Raw genomic sequence first — 25,668 nt, forward strand, 5'->3', positions numbered from 1 at the left:
TTTACTGTTTGGGGTACCATGACTTTTTTCATGTTCTCGCACTTCTCACAAGCTGCCAGTAATTTTTTCTGCCCTCTAAAAACCAAGGCATTTCATAGACTGAGGATCAGGAGCACCAACGGAAAGTAGATGGCCATTCCTGCAAGTCCCGCTGTCAGCTCTGTGGTCTGCTTGTGTTGCAGCAACTTTATGAATAAGCCGAGTGCTGGCACATACACATACTCATACACACACTCGTTCACGTAGACATAGACGTACACATACACGTACACAGACATGTACACTTACACTTACACATACACCTTATTGGTTGATAAGCAGGTGCAAACTTGGACACTAACATTGCTAACAGTAATAATTGTACCTACCAGAGAAACTCTCTCTTAAAAAGACTCTTAGCAACACTGGAAGAGATAAAACACAAGCAGCATCCGTTAATGCATCACTATCCAATGTATATCACATTATCTCTACACTAATATTGAACACACGTTAAATAATATCACATCTGGCAAATCTTTGAGCAAAAACAAACGTCCTTTCGTTGTCTCCATAATAGGTCATACCTGCAGGGGGAGCTGAAGAGCAAGGCAAGCATCGCTATTCCCACCAGAGTCGCTAGGACTGAGCGCATCCAGTAGCTGAGCTGGCAGAAGTTACAGTACTGAATGATAGCTATGATGACAGCACAGCAGATGAACATGTTGAGCTGGGGAAAATATAGGGCACAGAGTCGTTAGTAAAAAAGAGCCATTACAGTTCACACATAAATTACACTGTACTAATATAGCTCCACAACTAAAAGACATACGCTGAATGTAATAAAGTCAGAGGTGGAAGTTTTATGAGCACAAGATGAGATTCTTAACAGTATGAATGAGAGAGAGGATAAATCTGCTATGAAGACAGCAACCAAATAACAGTGCTAGTTTTCAGGACCCTTGAGGTCAGTTTGTAAACGAAAAAAAAAGTTAAATTTAATAGTCCACCTGGATGGAGAGATGCATGTCACAGGTGACATGTGAGAAGACGGCCACAGCCGGCAGGGACACCAGGATGGCTCCGATAAGGTGACGAGCGATCCAGCCTGAAATCACTGTCATCAGCACCCGAGTGCAGTGCAGCACGGTGTCCAGGTAGAAAGTCATACTGGAGAGAAAAACAAAACAAAACAGTGAGCCGTGATTTATATAGAGATTATCATGATGTATCGGAGAAAATAATTATAAACTGCCTTTTATCCACTATGGACTTTTATACATCTGGATGCAATGGGTAGTTTGTGTTGGTATATGCTGTGACACTGAAAAAGAGGGCTCAGCTCCTTTGGCCCTTTCCAGTTCAAATAAAGGTTTCAATGAAAAATGGATGAATAATCTAAATCACCGACTTGACGAAACAAATACATGTAATCACTCAACATAATTTGGCACTTTTGCTCCAAGTCTAACATTTCTAATAATCCCAGTCTAAGACTTCCCTGTTGTCCAGGTGAGTATCCATGCCAACATTGACCTTCCTGTTTATCCCCTTGACCATCTTTGTATCTCTGTTTGAAATTTTGAGATCAGAAAGCACTTGGCAATAATATGACCAGGTGATTGGTGTGTAAACTAATCGTCCTAACACAATTTCCTAACACACATCAGATAAACTTTCCAGTTGCAGTTATCTAACGACTTCAAGGAGGTAAAGATAATCCAATTATCCTGCATGCAACGGTTCAGTTTCTTCACCCTCTCTATCAGGGGTCTGAAACTAACAAATTACTTTAAAACAACTAATTCTACCAAATAAAAGCTGAATCAAAGCTGAGCAATTTCTCTTTCCCTCCCCTTTTCCACATACCCTGCACTCTGCCCCCAATCTTTTAACAGTTGTGCTCCTTGACATTGTGTTCCCAGAGAAACTTGCAGATGAGACAGGGAGCCAATTCATTCAATTCCACCAAAACAGTTATAATAATAATTTACCATCTGTCTTCAAGCTGTCCTACCTCCATGCAGTTTCTTCTTCTCTAAGCCTGGATTCTTTCAAACTAGTAATGGGCATTTTGTTGCTGTCATAACTGATGTTTTAAAGTTGACAAGTTGCAAAGTTAGTTGTAGATTGCTAAAGATCAGACATGACGTCCCTTAACTGACTTACTTCCTGCGTCACCCGCTGAGCTCAGATTATGAAAAATAACGGAATAAAAATTATTTTTGTGTCACAAAAATAATGTATATACAGTGATTCATTTAACAGTTTTCTGCAAGAAAGATCTGGCAGGCCAAGTGAAACCCTCCAGGCAACCTCTGGCAAGAAAATACCCAAAAAATGTATAACAGGACATTACAACACATTTTAAACATGTGGGGGGGCTCTTCCCAACATTGTCTTGCAGGCTGGATCTGGCTCATGGCCCGCCTCTCTTTACCCAGTATCTCACCGTATAGCTATCAGCAGAGCTGTAACCTCCAGCAGGGTGGCTACAGCTGTCAAAATGAGCGCCGTTGTGGACAGACTCTGCTGGCTGACAAGCGGTTGAAGGAAACAGGCCAGTGAGAGAGCCAGAAACACTGAACAGCACAGCAGCATGTCCAGGAAAGAACTAAATGTTTGACTGGCGAACGTCTGCACCACTGCTTGGGTTTCCACCTGGGCAGGAGAGAGAGAGAGAGAGAGAGAGAGAGAGAGAGAGAGAGAGAGAGGGGGGAAGGGGACACAACATAACTGAAACAATCAAAAAGATGTGATTAGAACATGAATTAACAAAAGATCCTCACTCAAGATAATAATCAGTAATTGTAAGTCTTAATTAGTAAGGCTCCATTGAAATCTCTCCACATTATTGCTCAGACTCTAGACTTAATGATGTAGCAACAGTTGCAGCCTTGAGAATGATAAGATGCACTTCTAAGCTTACACCAGCAGAGGACATCACAACCTAATACAAAACTACTCCGAAGGTCCTGCAGTGATTTCTCTTTGCCGCAGTCTTGACCGGTCTGGTCAGAACGCAGTGCAAACAGGCTTCGCAGACAAAACACAGACACGCAGAGCAAACACACACACAGAGAAGTAGAAAGACATTCACGAACGCAGGGAACATGTCACTCTTACAGGTGGAGACAGCAGAGATGGGATGAATACAAAGTTTTTTCTCTGCTAGTTGTGAAACTCTGACGATTTCAGATCACAGTCAGACCAAAGATAACTACTGTATAAGCTATAGCACTCGTTCATAAAGTCAAAAATAAACCCACTTGTGCATGTACACTCATGAAACACACAGGCAGACAAGTGCCATTATGTCATGCATACAAACAGCTCATACACACATACACACGTACACATACACACCTCCTCCTGGTAGCTTATCCGGTACGCAGACTCCAGGCTCTTCTCCAGGAAGGTGAGGCTCAGCTTGTTTATGGGAGGTTTGTAGAAGTAATCCTTCATAAGGCTGTCACATGCACAGAGGAGAGTTCAGCTGGGATTTCATGTGTTACAATAAACTTTTTTTTTTTTTTTCAAATTGGCTAAACATTTCAGATAAACAACAAAGATTGATGACAGTTTATGACTAACTTATCAACTCTCCATCATTATATTATATTCTAACCTGTCCTCCTTGATAACGTCCACAAAGTGAGCATCGCTCCTCTCCCTGAAGTTTTTGGAGCGAAGAGGGATGAGCGCTGAGTGGTCCATGCCCATAGTTCCTCCACTCCACGTCTTCTTCTCCTTCTCCTGCAGCATCTCACACAGTGATGTCTGGCTGTTCTTCAAGGCTTCCAGCTGAGGGTTGAGCAGGCCGTTCAGAGCCTTGGGGCTGCGCCCTGCAGACACAGCTGGTGAGCACTTCAGATTTGAAGAGTCCTGCAGTGAAGAGACGGGAGAAAGAAGACCTAAATTAGCTAAAAAAAGAAGAGGTGATAGTGGGTCTTTGCTTTGGAAATAGGTCAGCAGTGATACACTGATATCAAGCCAAAGAATCATGGCAATTTTAAATGCATGCGTCTGTAGCACACTTTATCTGGGACTCGTGTTCTAATTCTGTGAACTACTTTTTTGTCCTTAAATTTTGCCTCAGGGCATGAGTGAACAGAACCAGAGATGGTTCACTATTCCCCAATATTTGATGGAAAAAACTAACTTCAGAATAAATACTACAGTGTTAGTACACATTTGCAGTGAAAAACTCTTCTTTGAACTGAAAAAAGTCACACATTTATCATGTTAGATAAACAGTTCAAATGGAATCCTTCCCAGTGGGAAGGATTAATGGCATCCAGCGGTGAGGTTTCAGCTGCAACATAGCAGACTCCGTGGAAGAGGACGTGCTCTCTCTGTAGATATAACAGGCTCAATCTAAACCCAGTGACACACTAGGCAGGTAGGCAGTCTGCCAAAGTTGGGTCATCTGTGAGCGTTTGGGGCCTTAGTTTTTGCAGTGTGTCAGCGATTTCCGGTCAACTGAGCATGTTGAATCAGCAGCAGAGTCCTTTGGTGGGAGAAATCACTCTGATTGGCTGATAGCTAAGGGAGTAAGTGCACAAGAAGAGAAAGAGAGGGAAAAAATGGAAAGCTGTTGCTGAAGTAGTCCCTGATTTCAACCATCAAAACACCTGAGCTGACAATGCCAGTGACTTTTGCCACGTTTTGTGAGTAATACTCTCAATTATAAGTGGCTATTTAAGCGAAAGTGGTATGAAAATGGTCAGCAAATGCTTAACATACAAGCTTGTTGGCCACTGATTGGCCAATGTGAGGCGAAGCAACAGTCAGCCTTTGTTTCAGGCCTTATATGTTTCATTATACACTAATGAACACATAATTGGGATTGAAAATACTCAATTTCTGCCATTAGATCCCCCTAAATCCTACACGCTGGACCTTCAAAGCCTCATCAGTTTGGTTCAGGTAACAACAACGGGATAACCTTGCTGTTGTTGGTCTTGTGATCGTCATGGCGGCCATTGTGCACCGCTCCTCCTTCATCCAGAACCTGATCCTCCCCTGGTACCAGGACCACACTGCAGGATAGACAGGGAGACTGCAGGGAGGTTGGAAGCGGGAGGCAGTATGGAGGGAGATGCAGCATATGGAGGCAAGAGAGAAGAAAGAGAATTAATAACGGGAGAGACGCAGATCAAGGGAGGCATATGAGCGGAGAGAAACATGAAAAGACGGCAGAGATCGAGATCAAGAGTCTCGAGGGATGACAAACTGACAAAAAACGAATCAGAATCGTGGCAGCAAAAAGACAAGACTTGTCACTTTAACACAAACTAGGGATGCCGTGACATGTCTTGCAATCGTCTTACACATTCCATTGGCTTGACATTACTCATTTCAATAAGGGCAACACTAACAGGAGCAGCAGCAGCAGGGCCCTCCGAAACGAAAAGGGAGTTGGAGAGTAAACAAGAGGCATAGAGGAGGTCTACGCGGGCTCAAGGTCTTTTATTTTCATCACGCCCCTCCACTTGAAAGAGAATGAAAAGTGTGAGCGCGCGAAAGACTGTGTCTGTGCGAAGGAGAACTGTGTGATGCATGGCAGACATGCAAAAAATACAGTGCAGTGGGCATCCAGAAAACGCCCCCTACACACCATGTAGAGGTAGCGCGCACTGTGTGCACACATGCCAGATCAAACGCGCTAACATTTAGAATAGATTCTCTCTCACACTCCAATGTCATTAAGCCTTTTTCAAGATCGCTGAGTGTGATCCCTCATGACTGTGTTTGTGTGAGAGCCACTCGGGCGACGAGACGCTGTAAATGAAGGACTCATCAGGTGAAGCCAGAGAGACCTGAGAAGGGCTTCCCGTCTCCCTGCTCCTCCTTTTTTTTTTTTCCTTTTTGCCTTCCCAAAGCACCCCTCCCCCCTCCGACTAGCTTGGCAGAGAGCTGAAAGATCTGTGCAGGGATCACAGGGTGCAGATGTGTACAGAGAAGGGAGGATTAATTGGGGTGGATATAAGGCACAGCGGTGCAGGGATTTGAGGGTAATTATAAGGGAATAATGTGTTTGGCGAGTCCATGACCTGGTGGTACAATTTGAAAGCAAATGAGAAATCTCCCTTGAAGGCAGAGCTAAGAAGGGAGGCAGTGGACCGACATGTTCGGGTTGATGAGGAAGCCGTGATGATGGGTCACTTATTGTGTAGGCCGCCTGCTGGGGAGGCCAGCGTCTGCATTGCAGAGTTAATAAGATGTCATTGTTTAGTTTTAAGATTCTCCTCTCCGAGCCTTGTCCTCCTCCTTTTCCTTCTCTTTTCACGCAGTTGTAGGAATGTGCCACATATATGCGAGACTTGAATCATATTTGTACCCTTAGGGCCCCCTCATGGATCATTTCTCACTTCTGTTTTCTGTGTATCTGTTTTGCTGTCATGCGTATACATTCTGGTATTTGTTTTGCTGATTATCTTGTGTGGCATGTCCTCTTCCAAGTCACTATGGTTAAGAGGAGGTCGGCCATGCATCGGCCTGCTCGGTCATCCTACTGGATCCACACTCTTCACATATATTCTACTATCTACAGGCTCGAGCTGACATGAAATATTATCGAATATTTTCCCCCATATATACAATATTTTGCACAATATCAAATATTGAACAACTATTAAATCATTTTCAGGCTTTTATTTTGAAAAGAAAATGCACACGGAGCTGTCACACTGTAGTGCTGGCCATGCTTGTCGATATTTTGGGGGATACGACCAGTTAATTGGCCTGACATGGCGGCATGTACACACACGTGTTTTCACAAACATAAAGGGAGGAGCGTCTAACACCAGCTTGCCGATTTGACAATATTTCAGAAGAAAATGGCAGGCCAAGGGATTTGAATGAGGCTACGTTTCGTCTTTGCCATAAGCAGGGGGGTTAACTGAACGGGACGACACCACCAATTTGTTGTCTCACCTCGTCCATCACCTGGAACAGGTAATACTGTCTATGGGAGGAAGAATATCTTCATATCAAATTTTGGATATTGCCCAAGCTGAACAATCCACTTTTATTCTTCCATTTTTTCCTTACTTGAATCAGGGTCTAAGGACAGATGGTGTCATTCTTTGTACAGGTTGTAAAGCCCACTGCGGCAATGTGCTTTGGGCTATATAAATAACTCCGTGTTGACGTGGATGTATGGAAGCTCATGCATGCAGGAGAACCGAAAGCGAAGAGGGAAATCAACACACGGCTCTAAACCTCGCAGGGTGCCTACAGTTACAATTGAATATTTACATGAAACGTGGACAAATTCAGGTACACGGGAACCACAAGGATTCAATCATTTCCTTTTCTTTTCCACTCAGAAGAGAAAAATATCTATCAAAGCTTCGAATACACCCACATAAACGAAAGTACATGGAGAGAGAAAAAGATGAACACCAAAGAGGCTGAAGCAGAACATGCAGCTCACTGTTCCTCCTCAGGCAACCAAAAGATGATACCACAAATATACTTAACTTCCTCCGCAACACGGCTAATGTTTCATATAATTATCTCAGAGATAGCGGGCGCTCACCTTAGCACCTTCAGGAGGAAGGGTGCCTGTTGAAGGAGCTCCGTCGGGCGTGTGCACCCCAGAAGCAGCGGGGCAGTGAGGATCCGCGTGCTCGTGCCCAGCCAACCCCACCTGAGAGCAGCCGCAGTGGGACTGCGGCTCCACCTTCCTGCCAGAGATCAGGTAGGTCTTCAGGCCTGGGGAGACAGAAATAGGAGAGAGGGGAGTGTTATCACTGGCAGATCAGATGAAGCTGAAGCAGGCCTGAGTTGGGTTTAGGCATCCCTGTGTGGACGAAGGTATTCGGTGGTTTGTTTTTAGGATTCAGCAGAGGCCCAGCACCCTGCAGGATGAGCTCCCTCTGTGAATTATATTAGCAGGTCCCTGGCATGAAGCTAGACTCAAGAGAGGGAGAAGCAGTGAATATCAATATCTCCCAGCTGAGGAAGCCAAGGTCATGCACATGAGTCAGTCCTGTTTCCATAAACATGTTCATAAATACGGGGTGTCAGGCACTTCTTTTTTTAAATCTGGAACTAGATGGATGAGCCATTAGAGATGAGGCTGCTTATGAGACCAGCACCACACATGAACAGCCGACACTTCTCTCAAGAGGTGCTGAAATCCTCCCATACATAATTTCCCATCTATTTCCTCTTATCAGTCCTTATGACTTCTAATCAACAACAATCACATTTATCATGCTGTTGTTAATACATGTAGTTAATAATCACCCTCTAAGCACTTGTAATAAGTCTTCACTACCTATTAGGTAACTCTTATAAAGCATTACCCTCCATGTGAAGCTCATGCAGGTGAGGCCCTCTGTGACCATGACACAGCAGGCACAGCAGGCCAAGGCCAAATATTTGAACACCTGCGTCCTCTCAATTTCAGCATTGTTATCACTACCATTACTTCTACAAGTAACATGCGTGTTGGTGCAATTCCAAGAATTAGCCTTCTGAACCGACCAGTTTGCCCACAAAACATGGCAATGCAGGCGTTTCACTTTCAACATGCAAACCTGCACGTGTCACGATCCCAGTGAGATTTCCTTTACCTCTTCTCCTGCAGCCTCGGACCAGTGGGTCACCAGGACGCTCCAACAGAGCAAGTTTTAATGAGCATTGCAGACATATGGTGCACATCCTGTTCAGGTTTGTGTCGCCAACTTTGTTGCTCAGACAGTCAAATCATATTGAGTTTGTTTCATTTAGACAGCACTTTTAAAAAACAACAGGAGTTGACCCAAAGTGATTTCCAGTAGAGGCAGATGGGTTAAATATCATCCTGGATGCAAGTATGCATGTTCAAGGAATAACACATTAAAGGCAATGATGCATAAATATCATATTAAGACATATCAGAAGTAGGGGGTTCAGATAAAATAGGAAAAGGGAAACAAAACAGACACACCTGAAGTGCTTTGCACTACTACTCCATTGAGATAAAGGAGACCAAACTTTTGTATCTTAACTTTCCTTTCATATTTTCCCATGTTTGCCAGAACTGTTATGACAAGCCACAGCCACAGTAACAGATATCAGTGTGTGTGTATGTCAACAGTCTAGGTAAGTACCTGTGACCGTGTGCTTAGCCACATAATTTAACTGTCAGTGAAGCCACAACCTTGGGCTCTGAGCATTGTCTCCTCTAAGTACTTCAGACAGGCCTGCCACTGCCTCGCCTCTGCTGAGCCACCCTGGGGCTGCACTCTCTGACACGCACACTCACAAGCGCACACACACACACACTCCCAAAGAGACCACACGCTCATCACAAAGGGTACGCAGTCGTATTTGCAACGACACGCATGCATACGCGGCGAAAAATAAGAAATCACGCACACAGAGGAGCCGATGTAAACACAAGGGCAATAAGGGTGCACAGAAAAAATAAATAAATAAATACACCCCCTCCAACCACCTACACACCCAGACAAAAAGATATACACACAGCGGAGCGGAGGTGTAGATGGATGGGTGCGCTGTAGCTGGGTCGATAGCCAGGTGGATGAGGACTCAGGGATGGGAAATGAGGGCGGCAAACAGCAGTAACAAAGAACTAATTCCTCGCACCAGTGATGCAGCAAGAAGAGGCAGCAGGACACCGAAGGGAAGCTCTCGACTGCCTTTCAGATTGTGCGAGTGTGACCGAGATTCAAAGACCGGATCCAGAAATGCAGACGCGCACACACGCACGCACACACGCACACACACACACACACACACTGCACTGATTACATTTGTCTGCTAATCAAATCCATCGCTGCCTCCTAACGTGACATGCACTGACTTCATGGGTCAGCGGGGTTACTCTTCTCCCTCCTCTGTCTGAAGTGACTTTAAATGACACACAGTCGTTTTCGCAGCCTGTGTAAGTAAGTAACAACAGGTAAATACATCTTAAGTAGCAAAGAAATGACAAACAACGTCCCAGCTTCAGTGTGATTTGTTCCCGTCTGTTCACTGAGATTTTTCTACGAGCCAGATTGGGAGCATTTGAGTCAAAGAGACACTCACATTCGTCTCGGACTGAAACACTCATAACTACTACTTTGTGAGTCACACAGTTTTATTTATTAATATATTTAGAGTCACGATAAATGCAAATTCTATGTCTCCTATAAAAGCAATAGTGCTTGCCCAGTAATAATGAAACTATATAAAGCGGGAACCGAGCCAAATCCACCAAAACAGAAATCACTGGACCACTCGGCCTCTATTCCCCAACACTGCAACAGCTTATTAAAGATAATGAAGTCTTTCAGGGCTAGATAATGTGCGCACTAACACATCACTGGCAAGTAGGGGCGAACAGTGGAGAGAGCAGAGAAGAACTGATAGTGGATGAAGCAATAATGACCCAATATTTAATGCACTTATAAAAAGTCGATTAAAAACAAGGTGCCTGTCATGAATACAGACGGGGAAAAAAAATCTCAAACATGAGCATCTCAAAGCTGAAGGGAAACGACGGGGACAGGAGGTCAGCTGCGGCCTGCTCCCCTCCATCGCTTCTTGTTAGGCTTTGACTTGTATCAAAATCAATGTGTCGCTGGCTCCCTCTCAGACATTTCAGCGCCCTCTCCCTTTGTCCGGCCAAAGAGGAGAAACCCGGGCCATGCTCAAACACAGGAATCCTCGGCCTTCCCTCTCACAGGTTAACAATGATGTACGTTAGATTGATCGCATCTTGTGGTCAGACGGCTCGCCTCAGCGCCCCGACAGCCTGAGGAGAGCAAGATGAATCGACTTGCAGGGGGGGCTCGCAGCGGTGTGCCGCACCGTATGTATTCTGTGTGTGTTTGCGGGAGGGGTTACATGAGTTTAAGTGTCTGCAGATGTTTGCACGCCCGCTGCCTGGCCACTTTAGGACGATCCCCCGTCCTTTACGACCCCGACGTTTAGGCAGCCAACATTACAGTGTTGTCGGGCAGTAAACTGCTGATAAACTTGCCTGACCAACAGCTGGATCCACTGTCTGCCTCAACAGCGTCCAACATCAACAGAATGCAGCTGTGCTCTGAAGGCCTCACGCCTGGGATAAAGGTCAGAAGACTTCATGCTGCCTATTCCAATTGATGTGGCTTGTTTCTTTCCAGCTGCGTGTGTCTGAATATCCATCTGTGACACATACACATGCATGTATTTGTCCCTCTTATCTGCGGTGACCCTGGGCTAACTGAAGAGCATCATTAGCAGGAGGCTTATGGGACTTGAAGTGTCCTGTCCTGTGCTATCAGCTGACAGGGAACAGTAGATAACCTTTCCCCATGAGAGCCCAGTCACATTATCTCCCTCTCCAGGCTCTTTTGTTCAGGACAGAGGACAGCGACATGAGAAAAGCACTTTGCAAACCAACAACACCTCTACTCCTCCCTTCCTCTTGCCTCTCATTGGCACGTCCGAGCTCTTCTGGGACAATGGCCGCCCCTGAACTCCTCTTTGCACGATGCTAAGAGGGGAAGAATTTGGGTGTGCCGAATCAAACGTACATTGAAAAAAGGTGAGTGCAACACACAAGTGGCCCTGAAAGCCCAGGATATGTTCGTGGTTAACCTCTACAGTTTGTACTTGGCATAGGCTATGTACCAGACTGATATTTGTACAAAAAAAAGCCATTTCACACTCACATTACCTGTTTAATAATTAGCTGTCATATGAGTTAGAGGCAACTGTTGCAAAAGTGGACAAAACTGGTTATTTTCAAGGATATCAAAACTCCCCATTACAATAATAGAGTAATTGTGGAGACAAACCAGTGTGTCTTTACGGTGAAAATCTAAACCTCCACAAAAATAAGTTGCGATATAAGAAATGCACAGCTTGAACTGTTCTGTGGTTTTGTGGGAACGCACTTAGCTAACATTTATTCTGGCGATTGGTTTGACCCTGAGCAAAGAGAATTTATTAGCTGTAATGTAAATGACCAAGCGCCAAAGACACAACCTTAAACTGTCCTCCAGCAAAGAACACAAGGGGGGGGTGGGGGAATAAATGGATGGAAGGCCAAACTGTTATTTAAAGAAAAAATAAATCAAATTCTACCCTGGAGATGCGCAGGAGAAGAGAGAGATAGATTCAGATTTTTAGTTTTTCTTTTTTTTCTTAAAAGCACATGCTACAGGTACATTAGCCATACAATGACCGTTTTTGATCTTTTATCTCAAAGCAACACCTTTCCTTTCAAATTCCATTTGCAACCCAAGTGGGACCGAGCAGCAAATGTCGCTATCCCAGGGAGGCTTAATAAAAGCAGCAGAACACAGAGGGCAACGGCGAGAGGGTAGGAGAGTTGGCAGATATGCTTGGATCAGCACACACACACACACACACACACACACACACACACACACACACACACACACACACACACACACACATTATCTTCCAGTAATGACAGGTTTGCCTTCTTGGGCCAGGTATCAGAGCAGGAGGCCAGTGGAGCAGGTGGTGCAGAGAAACCAGCCCTGCTGGGCCCGGCAGCTCTCCTTGCCAGTTGGCACTGCCAGCAAGCAGCCCCCCTTCTTCTCCCTCCACTGCGTCCCAGTCCTGGGATACACTGTACATCCTGTCCCTGTCTAGGGGGGGACAAGGGCAGGTGCAACAGGAGGAAAACTGTCCAGTGTGACAGGTTGTTTAGAAGGACTTTATTGCTGCAGCGAGGCTCATAGAGGAAGACATCGCAGAGATTGTGGTGCCAATTCAAGTGGATAAAAGAGTGGACTGAGAGAGAGGAAGGGGACAGATTGAGTCCCTGAGTTGATTGGTGGTGGTGGAACGAAAACTTGCGCATGTGCCGTCTGTGAGTGAACCCATTCAGTCAGAAAACATGACAGACATGCACATACATTTTTCATGAGGAATCACCCAGGGACTCACGCTGTCTTTTCTGACAGTAAAGGAGAGGCGGGGAGTTTGTGTGCGTCTCCATAGCCACGGGCGAGCGGGAGTGGGGGAGGGCGATCGTCGACCTTCCTTTTCATTTTTATCTTTTGCACTCGTCGTGTGTACAGGTCGCCTCTGAGTCATTAAAAAAGGGCATGTTAAGAAGGTGAGCAGAATCTATTCACGACGTCAAATCAGGGGAGACTGTCTCCTCTGTCGGAGAACGTCGAACAGAGACGCTTTAAGCAGCCAATAACAGTGTTGAATGAATGATACAGAGGAGCGGATGTTTCACACTTTGCTCCATTTACTACATTCATAAACAAGATGATTACACGATGAGCAAAACGCTGATTCATGTTTACATGTGCACCGGGCCTGTATCCAACGCCGTAATTTATCAATGTTTTATTACAGCGCGCCTCTGATGGATTTAAAGGAGATTAAGGCCGGGAGATAAAATAGTGCCGTAAAAACAGCAGAGATTCTGATGTACTGTTTCCACCAAGGTAGCTGCTCTTCAGCTATCTCCCACTGATGAGGCCATTGTTGGCTAATTTGCAAATCAATGAGCTTCCTGGAAATACGCTTCATGGAAATATTTGGTTTGCAAGATTTTTTGGCATCAGTGATGAAGTGCTTTGACTTTTACAGGGTTTTCTTTCACTGCACGAGCCAAAAAAGCCATTTGGTTATTTTATCCAGAAAATGGTTTCAAAATTGAGTTTCCAGGAAAAAAGTATTAGATCATGATCTACAGTGATGGTGCAATATGAAATAAACACAGTTATAAGATTACACTATGGTGGTGACCCTGCCACCTTATTGTTACGGTCTGCTTTGTCAAAATGAAATGAACTTCTTCTTATTTTAGTTTGAGTAAATTATGACCAAAAAAAAAACCTGAAAAAGAGGGAGAAATAAAACACTGCAACAGACGAACTCCTACTAATGACTTTCACATTTAACTTCAGCCAAAATTTAAAACTCAGTCGCTATCTACTCGCTCTCATGCCGATGAAACTTCAGGTAAAGTTTGGGTACTTGTTTTGAAACCCCCCAAAAAAACTAGTGGAAAAAATGTAAAATGGCCTCATACAGCTCGTCTAGCGTAATCCAAGTCTCTGGAAGCCCCGAGGTCCCCAATTTATTTGAAAAAGTGTTAATTAAACAATTTTTTGCCAAGCTTAACATTTTAGCTTGCACCCCGTCTAAAGTGCGTGCAAAAGCTCAACTGCTCAGCTGCTGTTTTGCTGTGAAACTCTGAAACGTTTTGTGGACTACGAAACTTCATCCGTCTTTCCATCTGCACGAGGGTGATTAGACATTGACTGAAGTTTCATTTTTGGGTGGACTTTTCCTTTTTCAGTTTGGCATGCTGTTGCAGGATGATATATGAAATCGGTGAGCGTTCCTGCATCTTTTTTCCTGTTATTATTCTTGCTCGCTGCCTCATGTTTATCATTCCCCTCTGGTGCAGCGGTTTTCCTAACCGCAAACGTTCGCTGCTAAGAACCACTGCAGAAGCCATGGTTTGTAATGTCGATACGCTTGATAAACTATACTGTATAAGTAAACATAGTGCTGTGCAGTAGCGGTACTCGAATATAAACTGGATAACTCATTGCCGTGCAGCTAAACTAATACAGTACTGACTCCAGATAAACCATGGTGACCTCTTGGTGTCAGTTATATAAGCTCATAAAAAGAAACAGCAAGTCCTGCACACCACCTGGGCTTTCTCAGGACATTAGCTCTCCAGGTTTGGGACAAAAACATGTCTCTGAACTGTGAATTACGTCAGAGTACTTCTCTGCTTACACACACACGGACACACACTGTCCCAGCAGCAATGAGTCTCTCTTCCTGTTGCAATCAACAAATCTGTCGATATCCTTCCCCTCTTTCTGTCCCCCTCGATGCTGTAAACACGGGTGGCACGAAAACAAAAGTTCCATATTTGGCCGGTGTGCTTTTTTTCTCCCCCCCTGGCTTCAGTCCGGCCCCGTCAACAATAGACACACTTGACATCACTCCAAAGTCTTTAACTCTCGCTTTGCTGTCTGTCTCACTCTGTGCTCGCTCTGTATTCTGTGCCTCCATCCTTGACGGTCTTGGGCTGGCATGGTCTGCTGGCAGAACAATAGATACAGTTGAAATCCCTCCAAAATCTTTAAGCCCCCCCCCACCACCCCCCCACCTCATCCTTTGCTCAGTGGCCTGTGTTTTCTCCCTCTTTTGTCAATCACTGTAACTCACTGTCTGTTTGTCCGAGCCAATATCCATCTGCCTCGTCACCGCGCTTTTTCCTGCGAACGATTGCCGTGGCTGACATCATCCCGCCGAAAAAGCTCAGCCTCGCTCGCCACCTCATCTTTTTTGCACCATCTTGCTCTCCTCCATCAAACCCGCTGAATGCTAATACCCCCGACACTCTTTTCATCTCCACCATAATGCCGGCCATATGGCTCCTTCTGCAGTTCAGCACATCTGTCTGGTTCACTTGTTTCCTGCTCAATATGTTTCAGTGTTTTTTTTGTTTGTTTGTTTTTATAGTGGTGATCCACGTTGCATTTTTTAAAATAGATATGAAATCTTTTTTTTTTTTTCCCCATTCAGGCTTTCACTTTTTTTAATAAAATATTTAAGCCCTTCGGAGCGGAGACACAGCATGAAATCTTAACGACTCGCTGGTGTTGTCATTGCCCTGTGAAAATCATCTCCAAGCTATGCAAAACTGCCACATTTCGACTTTGTGAAGGTGCATTTTCATGACGACAGTCAGTTTTTAAATGGTCCATTTAGCACTGGATGTAGGGGAAAAGCAACACTTCCAGCTCAGGGTATTAAAAATTATGATTCAAATCTCCCCTTAAAATGTACTTTTACAAGCAGGTCATTGTATTATGTGTTATTTAATTCCTTTACACATTACACAAGCGGTGTGATTATTAAATATTAATGGTGTCTCTCTTCTTCAAGATGATATTAACCCTCAGTTGGTTCAGCCCACAACCTTCTCACTCTGCTGCCTTTATCTTTACAAAAAAAAAAGGCAGAAAATTACCACTGAAAGGAGACACTTTCTTATAAATTTCTCGGCAGGAGTGGGAACAAAACAAAACCACATATTTTCTGTGACATTTCCAGGCTCTAACGGAAATTCGATTTTCCTCACATGTTGAATTATGTCGAGCTGACACGCTATTGACCGGCAGCTATGAGCAGCGCTCCACATATCGATTAAACAGTGACTGAGTTTGTGGCTCCGTGGTAAATGATCAAAGCTCACAGCCAACACAGACAAACATCTCCCTCCCTCTCATCCTCTCCTCCTGCTTTGACTCCACAGAGTTTGCCTTGCTCAACGTTTTGCGTAATGGCATCGTCACTGGGGGTCAGTGATAAAAATGCGCCGGACCTTCTGGCCAGCCACTCTCCGAGGACTCGAGGGAAACTCAAAAGAAAGTAGGCCAAAGATACAGCTGGGGCAAATCAGGTTGCGGACCTAAAAGCATCACAGAAAGCGCTGCCTGAAACAGAGACACACGGCTGTTTGCACCGCTGACCCGCATCCGCTTATAAAGTGGAAACTGACGGGTTCATTAAATCTCATGGTCAAGCACAGACAGAAGGGCCGGAAACAATTTGATATGCAGCCTGTTAAGATAAGTGTTGCTGTAATGTTTGTTGATGAAGGCGTCATTTCAAAAACAGCGGAGGCAGCACTCCTACTCAACAGTTACAGAGTGAGACAGCAGCAAGATGGAGGGTAGAAAAACAGGGAAAAAAAAAACAGGGAGGCAGAAAGGAGGCGTGACACGGATGGAGACAGATTGAAAGTGATAAAAGGATGGGGAATGACCTCTGTCGGGAATATAACAGGTACTTAGCACACACGCTCACACACACACACACACATCAATACATGCAGTAAGTCAGCAATGGCCTTTAGGAGTGACAGCATGGGGGATTCCTGGGGCGATAAAGTACGTGGATGGAGGATCAGCTGACAGCTGGAGGGGACACAGAAGGGATGTCCCACACTGCAGCCAGCAAGGAAGCTGAGTCTGAGACAGGAACCAACCACAGCTATACACTGAAGCTGCTGTTACCATGTGGTAGAGAGGTGTTGGTGTTTAGGTATGTAAGCCACTGGTTAAGTAACAAGAAATGTCCAATAGAAATATATTTTTTTTACATTAGCAATAATGTTTCTGTTTTACTTTAAGTCTCCCTATTTGGTGCAAGTAATTGCAAAAGGAAAAGCCCAAAACCAAAAGTGCCAGTCAAAAAAAGTCAGACGACACTGTGACAGACGAAATCAAGACTAACGTTCATGTAACCAGCAAACTGTTGGTATGAATATTTCAGCAGCCATAGCCATCACAGCAAACAGAGCCGTCATCGCTGAGATTTCTGTTAAATGACTGATTTATTGACTGATTGTTCGAGTGCACACAAACACTCGCAGCCTCATGCATTAATCAGGCCATTTTTGAAATAAATTTCAATCAACTTGAAATGGAAGGTTAGTCTCTGGCTGCCTGCATATGTGAATATACTGCATCTCTGCCCCTCAATTTCACACTTGGTGGGTGTATGGCTGAGGAAGTGCAGTGTCGAGTGTGAGCTCTTGTGATCCACAACACATCTATATTAGCAGTGCGTCGCCAAGTACTCGCTATGGAGTGTGCTGAGATGGGACCCAATTTTTTCAACAGCATGCTGGGAACAGCTTGAACTCCGTCACTCGCTACAGGACATTAAAAACAGTTGAAGAAAGAGAGACCTGAGATACTGCTGTATATGGTCTCATATTTCTATAGTGCTTTTCCAGTCTACTGACTTTAGAACACTTGTCAGATTCACCCATTCATAGACTGATGGCAGAGGCTGCCATGCAAGGTGCCAACTGCTCATCAGGAGCAATTTGGGGTTCAGTATCTTGCTTGAGGACACTTCAACATGCAGCTAGGAGGAGCCAGGATTGGAACCAGTGACATTCCAATTACTAGACACCTACTCTACCTCCTGAGATACAGCTGCCCCAGTGGTAAAAGTAAATGATACAGTTTTTTATTCCAACAACTGTTAAACAGCTCTATTTTCCAACAGTTTTCCTCCCGTTTGCTGCCATGTCTGACGATTACCGCGGCGCATCTATGTGGTGACGCAGGGAGGTGGGAGGAGATTTCTAACTGCAAAAAAAGGACAGCATTCACAGCAGCTAAACTTGAACATTTCAAGCATCAGCGATGTAACTTTTGGGATGAGTACTTTTACTCCAGCAATTATCCTGGCTCCAAATAGCTAAATAGCCTGGTCCCGAAATGTTAGCCGCTGGCAATGACAGCAGCTAGTTGACCGAACCCAAATGACACATATAGAGTGCCGAAGTCACGCCACTTCCATTATCCGGTATTATTTGTCTCTTTCCATCCACTGTCATACATATTTTTCTGAAACAAAGTCCCATGGGGTTCAACGGAATGGCGGTGACCTTGGCTACCTGTACTCGAGCGCTGCAAGGGGATGCAGCTACAGTATGTGATGGCAGGTGTATTAATCAGAACCCAAGGTAGCTCAGGTTCCAGTTGGTAGTTGTGTGGGTGAAATGCCAGAGAGACACGGGAATGTGAGGGACAAGCAATTCTAAATGTGAGGCTTCGTCACTCCTAAAGCAAGAGAGAGCTAAAACTGGGCTCAGACACTCTAAAAATTCATTTCGCAGTCTGCACTCCTCATAATAAAATACTCAGGCAAGTCTTTACAACAGACACAAAGGAATTCATAGAGGAAAACACACTTTAACTGTACATTAGACACACACACACACACACACACACACACACACACACACACACACACACACAAACATGCGCAGTCGATCCATGTAGGCTGAGTGCTGTAGCAGGTTTCAGGGTGGACCGGCTCCCCGTCCTCTTCCCTCATTCATAATGCAAAAAGCCATTTATCACACACACACACACACACACACACACACACACACACACACACACACACACACACACTCTCCCGCTGTGCCCACTAACGAGACACTACAGCTCCACGGACCGGCTGCATGTGTGGGTCTTTGCATTTAGTGTTCCTGAACGCCAATCGCAAAAAAAGTGCCTGTGAGTGTGCACTTCTCGCAGGGTGGGTGGGGGCTGCTGTGAGTGTCACCTCAAGAGTGAGCTCCATCTGTCAATGTCATCGAAGTCTTGTGTGTGCGCCATAGTAGAAGGAGCGCTGGCATTTGCTGTACCCTTGATCACATGGGAGAAAAAGCTTAGGATGCATCAATGACTCATGATAGCAATTTATCACCCGAGCTTGTGCACGGCGGGCAAGGAGAGCGAGCGCGGCCCCATGTGCAGCTCAGCTCACACTGCACCTCGACGTCTGAGTAACAAGAGTGCCGTCACACGGAAGCGCTTTTACATTTCCTTCACTTTTTTCAAGGCTTACATCTCCGACAATCAGAGTGTGCGCAATTTGTATCTGTGTAGGTGTCCTTTAGAGCTGCGGTGGCGAAGCATCACAGCGCGTTTTCAGTTTATCCTCGGCTGGTCGCACACAAAAATAGGCCTTCGCTCGGCTTTTCACCACAATGCGAGAGCCAGGATTTTAGCTGAATAAAGTCAGTTTGGCCCCCTTTCTCCCCGTCGGAGTGCCAGTCCTTCCATCTATAAAGACTCTCCAGTTTTCAAGCTGACCCTCGCCCCTTTCAATAGCCCGTTGCCATGGCAATTAGCCTTGGCGGACCCAGCTGGAGTAAGTGCGTGTGTGTGCCTGTGTATGTGTTGTCGAAGATGGGAAACGTCCTTTCCCACGTGCTGTGCGGAGGCTGGTGCTGCGACTGTGAGCCAGGTGGAGCCCTGAACAGGGTGAACCTCAAGGGGCAACTCTATCCATCTTCCTGTCTCACTCTGTTTATCAGTTTTCTCTCTTTACAACCGCTCTCTCGCAAAACCGTTTTCCTCCATCCTCAGGAAGGATAGTTAAGTTTCGAAGGACGATATACAAGCACACATCCTCAGCCGTCTGATAACAGATTGGCTCACTGCCTTCGATGAACGAGAGAGAGCAGAAGCGAGAAGATTCCTCTACAAACTCGGGCTCTGTTGAAAAATGTCGACGTTATACTAATGGCATTACACTATCAAGATGGCACGAGATTACTGTATCTGTGACACCGTAAATACGATTTTCTTCTTGGTCGCCTGCGGGCGTGAAAAGACCCCAATCTGTGGGTAATCATGTCGCATGCTTCTTCTATTCAGGAGCGAGATAAAAAGAAGAAAGAAAGAGAGAAAGAAAACTGTGGCTAAGACATGAGAATACGAAGAACCACAGCTGAATCATGACGTCTACTGTCCTGCACATCGATACTCCCCGCCATCCTCCACCACTCATAACCTCTGTGAGTAATGGACTGATTATACAAGAAAGTAAATATCGGCCACGTGACCCCCGACACACAACAAAGCGACGCTCGGCTGCACTGCATTAGCTCACCTGCACTGGTTTAATGGTGGCTAATGGAGCAGCTGAATCGTGGAACCTCACAGCACATTACTCTCCCATTTCACATTTCATAGCAAATGGCCTCGGGGAGTAAATGAACAGTTTGTGTGTGTTAAACGATCGCAGCTAGGACTCTATTCACTTGTAGAACTAGGTCAACCAAATCAAACATGTTCATTTGAAACAACATATATATATTAATCTATCAGCATATTTGATAACTCAGATTGATGTTTATTGTCACTGGGCTTTGAAATGCTGGAAAAAAAAATTTGTAATGTCCCTTTTTTGTCCAACCAACAGTATTCAGTTTACATTGTACCTATAATAGCATTCCACTATCAAGTCCGAAACACAGTCCCCCTATCTGCATCAAATTTTACTCACTCAGCCATCAAAATATGACAGATCTTTGCGAGATCAAGATTCATGTATTATTGCCTGAGAAATTACAAAAAAGGTCTCACAATGATAAAGAAAGTGAAAAGACTCAGTCCAAGTTTCATGGGAAACCGTTATGTAGTTTTGTGTCATCCTGTCACGCTTGACCAACCAACAAACAACCAAATGGACGGGTGAAAGCATAGCCTCCTTGGCAGAGGTAATAAAACAGAGAAAAGTCGTTAGTCCTTACTTTAAAATGAGCTGTATCCAAATAACACTTTGTTTTTATTTTGCTTGAGAAACGGCTGAAACCAAACCACAAATTGGGGATGACTTATCAAATCCTTTTTTCAGTTATTTCAGCTCACAAGCAAAAATGTGATAATATGACAATTATAGGTCAAAACACAAAAGAAAATCTTGGGTACAATTAAAGGATCTGTTGTCTCTGTTTTAGGCCTTCGCGCGGCCTTCAAGTTGTAGTTCCTGATGTGATGAAGAATAACTTTATTAACATTAACATTATTCTATCCTATAGGACAGTTGTCATTTTCATCATATGAATTGTTGAGTAATTGCCAAAAATGCATCTTGTGAGGTCACTGTTTGACCTTCAGCCAATAAAATGTATCAAATCAGTTATTCTATGAGTCATAGTGGACATTTCACACCACATTTCAAGACGTTCCCCCCGGGTGCTCTTGCGCTACAGTGCTCACAAGAACGGAAAGGATGGACAGACAACCGAAGACGTGTCGCCTGTGGCCACATCTACCGTCGATGTGGAGGCATAGAAATCAGGCAAAGTCTACAGCACGCTCACCACAGCTTCACAAAACTACTATTACTACTGCTTTATTAAAACTACAACATCGCAATGTGGCACTTAAGACAACAATATCACAATATTTTCAACTGATGCCAACTCTGCTGCAGTGCTGGTGGCTTTGTAAAACACAGTTTTGTCGGCAGCATCAGGATCCACAGAGAATACCTCCACCCTACAACCGATGAGGGGTCACCTGAACATTATCCCTTGTCCGCACAAACTGATATCGATTTGCTGTGTGTGCTTAACTTAGAGAATTAAAAAGGCAAGAGGCCTCTGAGCAAAGTGACACAGCGTGCGTTAGACGGCACGTTGTGTTGCATGTCCTACGCCACATGCTACATGTGCTGTGTTTGTTCTACAGGCTCAGACGTGTCAGCTGCTCGCACGTGTGACTCCTTATCAGACAGACAGCGGTGGCGCTGATATCAGGCTCTCTCATCCACCTCGCCCTGGGTCATTTCTGTCAGAGCAGATAGAGGCAGGACACTTCACAACTGAGCCAATAGGACAGCTGTCCCCTTTGGGAGGTTTACAGGGTCTGCTGACACTTGTCAGGATTAAGAGGTGCACAACAGGTTACACAGACGTTTAGAGGAAAATCTCAAACGGTATCAGTTCAATAGAAAGCTCACTGGGCCATGCCGATAAGATTATTAGCGCCCTTTGGTATAAACTGCTTTCCCACGTTTCTGCTGTTAATCTAAAAAACTCATTAAAACCCCTGAGTAGAATCTTTGCTCGCTCGCTTGCTGCTGGGTCGAAACTGTAAGCAATACCCTTGCGGTACAGTCCTCCTGGACAAGCACAGGTAGTTCAAACTGCTGAGTAACAGTGTGACACAGCAGATAACCTAAACAACTGCGGCTGTATCACCACATCATAGACCTTCAATAACCTTGCCACGATGGCTCCATGTTTTTGCAGAGCATGACAAGGGATCCTGAAGCTCTGCAGACTAACTCTGCGCGATAAGCCCATACAGATGATTAATGGTCAGATTGCGTTGCCGCAGGCGTCGATGCCATGCCGTGCTGAATCTTTGAGATACAGCGCAGAGAGATACCGTGCAATGCAGTGTGATGTATTATGCCATTACTCTCCTGGCAGAGCTGTAATCTACCATACATAGCCAAGGTGTTCCAGGCACGGGTCGGTCACTGCAATACAATACGGCAGTTTAGAGTCTCCCCTGGCTGTTTTGTTCCCCTGGCAGCCTCCCGAAGATGAGAGGGCTGCTACCGAACTCAGAATGCTGTGTCATAGTAATCCCTGGATGTGTTTACCACCGTTTTTTTTTTTTATAAACCACCCCAAACAGCCTAATCATACTCTAGCTCTGTGTCCGCCCCTCCAATAGTAAGCCACTCCACACAGAGCACCTCACTTCACTATCGACCCCCCTGTCTCTCTACAGTAGGTATGAATGCTGCGTGTGCATACTGATTTGGGCTCAAGAGTCTAGACGACAATTATGCCAGGTATTTTGATTGCTGGCAGGCAGAGACGACAGCTGTGTGTATATTAAGGTGAAGAAGCCAATCCGTTTAACTTTTTTGTCATGTGAAGCAGTGCGTAGACTGACAGCACAAAAGTGCGTGCATGCACACACACACACACACACACTACTTTAGATGCGAAACCCGGTGGCTTACATGAGTACAGCCTCCCTTTCTCTCCTTGGGATTCACACTAGAGCTCAATACTGAGGTCCAGTTACTGCAGCCGCAGTTCTGCTCTTCAGTACCACCATCCATTGGAGTCCAAGAAGGCAGAATTGGACAACAGTTTAAGCAACATTATCTAACAATTTTACCCTAAAATACCAGCTTCAAAATATTTTTGTTACTTTAACAGGAATAGAGCTCGGCCGATCAAGATTTTTGATCTGATGCTTGATACCGGACCACACATAACACATTTCACCGCTAGCTGTGCCATGTGACTCACTTCCAAAAGGAAAATAATGAGAGCCCATGAGTGACAGCAGCACTACAGTCCATCCTTATTTCTCACCTGTTAATGATGAAAGTTCTTTCTCGTGGACATCAATCAGAGTAGAATGATGGGAGACACGAATCTATGGAGCTGAGTTAATCAGCTACCCGGGCTCCTGATATTTGGCCACACACTGCTAGTTCTCTACACCTGATGTTACACCGGAAAAATGGGAAATGTTCTCTGGTTTTCTCTCTGAGGTCCCCTGGCTGCCTTGCCTGAAATCTCTGTGATTTTCATTGTTCTCTGATGGCCAGAAAGCTTTACTTGTTGCTAAAGTAGCCGCTAACTGTAGCTGATTCTAGCCAGTTAGCTCAGTTGGCCATGCAGCTATCTGACTCTGCCAACAGCCACATCTTAATGTAAGCGTAACATGTAAAGATAAATTAGGTCCCCAACTAGACATTAGGTGCTGTTACTAATGAGATATGAAAGCATCAAACATGCATTATAGATGAATTAGACCTCAGCAGTTTGAAATAACATCACATAAAAGACAGTTAAATGTAAGCTGATGCGAGATGCACAGGCTCTCTACCCAGAAGTTATTATTAATAGAAACAGAGTCAGTCAAGCGAGCAATGCAACCAAGCTCAGCCAGTCTCTACGGACATCATGACCGAGACAGAGACACCAAGAAGGACAATGACAGAGGAAGCTAAGAAGAGAAAAAGATTTCACCAAGCAAAAGACAAGTTAAATCCCAGGCTACCTTTTAGCCATTTGAAAGAGTTTCCCGAAAAATGTAATGCTCAAGGCAGATGCCAAGCTGAACCTCTTGTTGATGGACTAATATTATCTGGCTTGCTATTTTTTTTTTGTTGTTCCACTTGCTAGATGTTATCTGTGTCAATATCATGGTTGATGTAATCTCAAAAAAAGTGTCACACATAAAAATCTACCAGCTCTTGCAGTTCGTCTACCTCCCTGTCTAGTTCTCTCCAAGCCTCTCTTCCTCCATTCCTGCATCTTTGAGTGCTGCCTGAAAACCTGCCTCATCTATCGTGGTCAAGGTCACAGGTAGCAGCCATTATAAGTGATTCTCCACAGAGCCTCAGGCAAATGCTGTACACTTTGCTGGCTGACGGCGCATCCCCACGGAAAAGCATTCGCAGGGTAGGGGAAGGGATGTGTGAGCGTTAATGTGTGCATGTGAGTCTCCCAGAAGCACAAATGCCTCGCCCGATAACTAATATCAGCATGTAGTAATAGGGCCAGAGTGAAGAGACACAGAACATTCATCACCGGGACTATTTGCAGCTAAATTCTGCTCTGTGCTCGAATCAATTCCAATGTAGCTAATCAATTACTGCTCCGAGGGCCTAAAGGTGGACAAGGAATTGGGACAAATTAATATCGTGGCCCAGAATACAATATCATCTGCTGTTTTGTAGCTTGCGCAACCCCTGGCTTTCAGTTAATTTTCTTTGATATCCAGATGGCATGAAAACGTCTTGCGTTGCCTCATCATAAATAAACAAACCCGTGACAGCCTCATTATAGGCAATCAATATCATTCACTGTGATTTAAACGACTCGCTGGCGGGCGGCTGATGGGTTCGGGGTCAGGATAACACCAGGCCAGCGTGGGAAGATATGACGATGGTGAATTACTAACATTAATCACTTCAGCCAAGAAGGTTACCCAGTCTTGCTTTACTAGAAGTCCTCCACGGTGCAAAGAGAGGAGAGAGCGGGTCGAAAAGGGATATACTGTATGCTGCTGCCCGGCACAGCTTTGCTCAGCAGTTAAGGTAGAAAAGGTCAAACTGAATCCGAGAAGAGAACATGGCATACCTTGAGGCTGAGAACCACGTACATAATGAGTGTAAGAGGAGAGGGGGTTGTGAAAATTATACGAAAGAGCGGTCAGATGTTCAAATCAATGCGTTGTTAGACTGAATAATGTTCATTTAGGTCATTTTTCTTTTTTTTTTACTCTTTTTTTTAGCCTGGAAGATTCAGAGCAGGGAGAAAGACTCTCAAAGGCAATACAGACTTTAAATCTGCACCAGTTTATCTCGTTT

General features: G+C 44.8%; 1 protein-coding gene across 2 annotated transcripts in view; it reads right to left on the reverse strand.

Moving 5' to 3' along the window:
* The window catches only part of LOC119014314 (adenylate cyclase type 9-like), a 38,263-nt gene that overhangs the window by 5,123 nt on the left and 7,472 nt on the right, over positions 1–25,668 (reverse strand). Inside the window, exons 2-9 of one of the 2 annotated variants that reach the window (XM_037089351.1) lie at positions 7,526–7,701; positions 4,928–5,041; positions 3,608–3,864; positions 3,346–3,448; positions 2,432–2,640; positions 990–1,149; positions 567–709; positions 369–404 (exon numbers count right to left, since the gene is read on the reverse strand). In XM_037089351.1, the coding sequence (XP_036945246.1) occupies positions 369–404; positions 567–709; positions 990–1,149; positions 2,432–2,640; positions 3,346–3,448; positions 3,608–3,864; positions 4,928–5,041; positions 7,526–7,701 (1,198 nt within the window). The remainder of the gene's footprint in view (positions 1–368; positions 405–566; positions 710–989; positions 1,150–2,431; positions 2,641–3,345; positions 3,449–3,607; positions 3,865–4,927; positions 5,042–7,525; positions 7,702–25,668) is intronic. The other variant, XM_037089353.1, reaches the window with a different exon arrangement.

This window comes from Acanthopagrus latus, chromosome 23 (assembly GCF_904848185.1).
Source record: "Acanthopagrus latus isolate v.2019 chromosome 23, fAcaLat1.1, whole genome shotgun sequence".
NCBI lineage: Eukaryota > Metazoa > Chordata > Actinopteri > Spariformes > Sparidae > Acanthopagrus > Acanthopagrus latus.